At 38.1% G+C, this 6000-nt stretch overlaps 1 protein-coding gene across 1 annotated transcript in view; it reads left to right on the forward strand.

Moving 5' to 3' along the window:
- Window positions 1-4386, forward strand: part of F5 (coagulation factor V) — an 86430-nt gene extending 82044 nt beyond the window's left edge. The window contains exons 24-25 of the mRNA XM_082833175.1: window positions 1546-1728; window positions 3443-4386. Coding sequence (XP_082689301.1) covers window positions 1546-1728; window positions 3443-3586 — 327 coding nt within the window. The 3' untranslated portion in view covers window positions 3587-4386. The remainder of the gene's footprint in view (window positions 1-1545; window positions 1729-3442) is intronic.
- Window positions 4387-6000: the final 1614 nt, after the last annotated feature.

The following is a 6000-nucleotide window of genomic DNA, read 5'->3' on the forward strand; positions in this document are numbered from 1 at the left end:
AGGACTCTGCTTCCACTGCCAGTGGCCTGGGTTTGATCCCTGATGGGGGAATTAAGATCTTCAAGCCATGCAGCACGGCCCCCCAAAAAAAGTTAGAGAGAGGGTATCAACCAATTCTTTCCCAGATGCCCCTTTAGACCTGTTCATGGTGTAACCTTGTCATCCCACCCTCCATTTTACAGCCTTTTAAAAAATTTTGCCCTCTATATAATTTGCTCTTAGTTTTGTGATATAGTAAAGGCTGCAAAGATAAAAGTCTAATTTTAATTTTTAAAGCTGTCATTTTAAATCTGGAATTTTAGGTCAAAACTATTTGTTTCACTTAACCTTCAATAGTATGAAATGTCATGTACGGGGTTTCTTTAGAGAGGTGGAAAATCTAAGCCAGACATATGCAGGTATGCACGCAGACTGAAGTGTCTCTGCCTCTTTGATGCCTCCAAAAAAAATTTACACTTACAAAGCTCCCCTAGCTATCTATTTGCATTCTGTATCACTCGTACAACCTTGATTGACACCACCAGATGTCACTAGAGGGTGTTACAAAATTAACCAAAATTATCTAATACAATCATTTTAATTCAATTAATTTGCTTAAAAAATACAATAACATGTGACTACACATATACACACATATGTGACTACACATATGTGACTACACATATATACATATGTGACTACACATATACATACATATGTGACTACACGTATACATACATGTGTGTATACACATATACCCATACAGACATGCACATATGAGTGATGTTGAGAAAATATATCAATATTCATTATTTCATACAGGATTGAATGAGACTATGGGGCATGATAAACCTCCCAAAGATGAAAATTAATCTCAGATTACTCTAAAACTCAATTAGTCTTTCTGATTCTCTTTCTGCAAGCGTCTATCATCAAATTAGGCATTTTGTTAGGCCAGAGACAGGACAACTACTATGCCACACCCAGCCCTGGGTGTAGCTTTATTAGGTCTCTCAGATATTACATTTATTTGAAATATCAGAAAAGAAGAAATTGGACTACTTCTCCTATTGTACATTAGCAATGGAAAGAAAAGTGGGGCTTTTCTAAAATAAGTTAAATTGGGAGAGGATACTATCTAATTCTCTCTCAGATAACTCTTCAGTAATATCACCATAGCATTTAAATAAACTTGCTTAAGAGAAAAATATTTACAGGTAATTTAGCAATTTAATGCTTTTTCTCAAATAAAATGTATTTATTTGTTGAGCACCATCTGTGTGCCATACATCGTGGTGAACACCTGAAAACAAAACTAAGTCCCTGCCCTCAAAGGGTAAGGAACACAAGTAAACACATAACTGTTGTACAATGCGTGAAATATTCCAAAAGTTTATAAACCTGCTGACAATAAACAAGAAGGAACAGGGAAGGATTCTAGGAGAAAGGGAATCCTCAGGGATGAGACAGAAAAGAAATCTTTCCAGCTCAGTGCATTTCTGAGTATCTTGGTCTAAAAAAGCAAAGGTTTTAATGTCAAATGCATTGTTCTAATCATTTTCATAGGCAAACAACAACAATCAGTGGTTACAAATTGATCTGCTCAAAATCAAGAAGATAACAGCGATTGTAACACAGGGTTGCAAGTCTCTGTCCTCTGAAATGTATGTGAAGAGCTACACCATCCAGTACAGTGACCAGGGAGTTGAATGGAAACCTTACAGAGAGAAATCCTCGTTGGTGGACAAGGTACAGGGGTATCTTGGCAAAAAGAAAACAATTTGAAAACTGCTATGATGAGAACAGAACCTCAAATTTGCAAATAGTTCTTTGTATTTGATAAGCACGCACTGACATGCATCACTCTTTAAATCTTCTAAGTCCTAGCTCTGTAAGTAGCTGGTCTTGGGACAGGGACCATGCACACTATCTTTCTGCTTTGACTGAGCCACCTATAAAAGAATGAGGACAAAACAGCAGTGGACGGTGTGAAGTTTAATTAGCTCTGATTGAGAAAGATGGTGAAAGGGTTGTCTCAGCCTGCTTGGACTGTATAACAAATTACCATAGACTGGGTGACAAACAAAAAACACGTATTTCTCACAGTTCTGGAGGCTAGAATCCTAGATCAGGGTGCCAGCATGGTTGGGTTTTTAGTGAGGGCAGTCTTCCTGGTTGTGCTTTCATATGGCCTTCCTCGGTGCGTGCACACACAGAGATGCCATGAGGGCCCTACCCCCAACCTAGCCCTAATCATCTCCCAAAGGACCCACCTCCTCGTATCATCCCATTGAGGATTAGGGTTTGAACATATGAATTTTGGAAGGATACAAACATACAGTCTGTAACAGGGGTCTAGAAAACCTTCTACCATATTAACATTAGCTTGGATGTACTTGTTATTCATGGCTGATCACATACATACCCACGGCCATATACCTTTCAGTGTCGTATTGTTATTCAAACAATTGTTATCCTTCCGGATGAGGAGACTAATTTCCTGCAAGATGAACTATTCCATTATACTCCTAAATTCCTAGTTATACGGTTTTAAAATACTACCAGAGGCAAAGCTAAGGAGAGGAACCTAATATTCCAGGAATGGGAATTGGGCTGAAACCAGTAGGAGGGGCAACACGGGAGAAGGGGATGGACATTTATGCTCATCATGGGCTCAGCACTTAATCTCAGTTAATGGATTTGAATCTCTTTCTCTCTAAACCCCTGGGTTGTTTATTTGTTAGGTTTGGTTTGGTTTACTTCTCACTGTATCAAGATATCCTCATAGTAGGGCAAAAATCATTTTTATAAACAAATAGTGACTTAGCTTCTGATGTGTGTAAATCTTGGGGAACTTGCTGGGGATGACAGAAACACACCTAAAACACAGCTTAGTTGATGATATAGGGCATATGACAAAAAGGATAAATAAAAATACATGATGTATTTTATTTTAAAAGTTAGTAATAGCTAACCATTTATTGGTGCCCATTATCTGGCACTTAATAAAGACGTGTCATATGTTTACATACTCTACAACAACTTCTATGAGGTAAAATTTATTATCCCCATTTTGCCAATAAGGAAATGGATAATCAGAGACTACAAGTAATTTGCTCAAAGTCACATAGCTACAAAGGGGCTAAAGGCAGATATGCTTTCGCGGCTGCCCCACAGCACCATATCAGATTTCTTTATTTTTCCCTGTTCCAACTCAGATCACTGATGAGGTGATATCACTAAAGAGGTATGTCTGGAGTGTGAGTTCATAATTGATTGAGGATCATCTTTGTGATACTGTTGTATGTGTTCATTAATGCCCACAGTTTGAACTAAAAGGATAAAAAATTATAAGTTTTTCAAATTGAAATACAGTTGGTATACAATATTATGTTACTTTCAGGTATAAGATTTTTATACCCATTATGCCATCCTTAAAGATTTTCTCATATTTTGCTTTCAGATTTTCGAAGGAAATAATAATATCAAAGGACACGCGAAGAACTTTTTCAACCCACCAATCATTTCCAGGTTTATACGCATCATTCCTAAAACATGGAATCAAAACATTGCACTTCGCCTGGAACTCTTTGGCTGTGATATTTAATAGAATTGATTATTCAAAAGATAGGAGGGACTCAAAGATATCAAACCATTTAGAGTGGACAATGTATTTTAGAGCTATTTTAAATATTAAAAATTTTCCACTATTTCTCTTTTTTCTATTAGAGAATAAAATTTTATATGTGAAACCTTTATAACTTCTTATAACCACTAAGTAAGCTGATGACTATTATCTCTGCATTAATTTGAGTATAGATGGGAAAATATCAAGAACCAACAAGAAAAGGCTTATCTTTCACTGATTAAAAATGCTATATAAAGTAATATTCATGTAGTTAACATTCTTCATAATAGTTCTCAAACCCTATACACATTAATAAAAGAGATATTACTCTTTTAAAGCATTTATAAGCCCAGATAACTTTCATTCCTATATTTTTCTTTAAAAAAAACTATGATTTAAGAGTATAGGAAACAAACAGTATTTCTCAATGGTTTGTTTTTCTTGACAGTGGAGAGAAAAAGTCTTACTATATGGAACGACACGTGCTTAAAATACCCTATCTTACTGACATGATAATGACTTTTCTGACCCTCCACGAGTAAAGATACAAGTAAGCATGTTTTCAGTGGTCCCGCTGCACTTGTGAATCTGGCCTGGTCTCCCTTGGGACTGATTGCATATATTGATGTTCAGGGTTAGGGATCATTAATAGGACAGATCTAAAATAACCATGGGATGGCTGAACACGTAACCTTGGCTTCATTCTAGCTGGTAGTACATGGCACACTGTTTCAAAACACAGGCTCACCTACAGGAAAGTGAATACCTATAATAAAGAGCGTTGGAACCCTTGGCCCAAATGCAGCTGTTCTTGCTAGAACTGGCCCCTGGCCAAAGTGGCAAACAGTTGAAATTCTCTCTCAGTGCCTTTCTCTTTATGGCCCCAGCCTCCACCTCTCCCTTCCCCTTTCAAGCACTCCCTTCCCTGGGAACTTGGCATCTAATAATTTTACAGACATTGTGAGACTGAGAAGCCTTCTGGTATCCTCTAAGTCACATGGGAGAGACTCACTGGTGACGCTATCTATTTTAGTGGAACAAACCACCCCAAAACTTAGTGCTTAAAACAGCCACCAATTTATTATTTCTCATGATTCTGTAGGTTGACTGGGCACAGCTGGGTGGTTTTACTGGTGGCTTCATTTGGGGTCTCTAGTGAGTTTACAGTTAGACAGTGACTGTAGCCAGAGTCATCAGGAGGCTCAACTGACTGTTGGGAAAGCTGGTCCTCTGTCCCTCTCCAAGTAGTTTCATATTCTCTCCTCATTGCATGGCTTCTTCACGTGGTCTGTTCACTTGGTGTCTCCAACAAGTGATCTAGACTTCTTATAGGGTGATACAGGCTCCCAAAAGCAAGTGTGTTCAAGAGGTAGGAAGCAGAAGCTGCCAGTCCTTTTTTTTTTTTAATAGATCTTTATTGGAGTATAATTGCTTCACAATACTGTGTTAGTTTCTGTTGCACAACAAAGTGAATCAGCCATATGCATGCACATGTCCCCATATCCCCTCCCTCTTGAGCCTCCCTCCCACCCTCCCTATCCCATCCCTCTAGGTCATTGCAAAGCACTGAGCTGATCTCCCTGTGCTATGCTGCTGCTTCCCACCAGCCAACTATTTTACATTCAGTAGTGCGTGTATGTCGATGCTACTCTCACTTCGCCTCAGCTTCACCCTCCCACCCCACGTCCTCAAGTCCATTTTCTATGTCTATCTTTTTATTCCTGCCCTGCAACTAGGTTCATCAGTACCATTTTATTTTTTAGATTAGATATATATGTGTTAGCATAAGGTATTTATTTTTCTCTTTCTGACTTATTTCACTCTGTATGACAGTCTCTAGGTCCATCCACCTCACCACAAATAACTCAGTTTCGTTTCTTTTTCTGGCTGAGTAATATGCCATTGTATATATGTGCCACATCTTCTTTATCCATTCATCTGTCAGTGGACACTTAAGTTGTTTCCATGTCCTGGCTATTGTACAGTGTTGCAGTGAACATTGGGGTACATATCTCTTTTTGAATTATGGTTTTCTTAGGGTATATGCCCAGTAGTGGGATTGCTAGGTCATATGGTAGTTCTATTTTTAGTTTTTTAAGGAACCTCCATACGTTTTTCATAGAGGTTGTATCAATTTACATTCCCATCAACACTGCAAGAGGGTGCCCTTTTCACCATACCCTTTCCAGCATTTATTGTTTCTAGATTTGTTGATAATTGCCATTCTGACCAGCGTGAGGTGATATCTCATTGCAGTTTTGATTTGCATTTCTCTAATAATTAGTAATGTTGAGCATCTTTTCATGTGCCCTCTTGGCCATCTGTATATCATCCTCGGTGAAATGTCTAAGTCTTCAGCCCATTTTTTAACTGGATTGTTTGTTTTCTTGATA

This window comes from Leucopleurus acutus, assembly GCF_964270905.1.
Source record: "Leucopleurus acutus genome assembly, chromosome: 2".
NCBI classification, from domain to species: domain Eukaryota; kingdom Metazoa; phylum Chordata; class Mammalia; order Artiodactyla; family Delphinidae; genus Leucopleurus; species Leucopleurus acutus.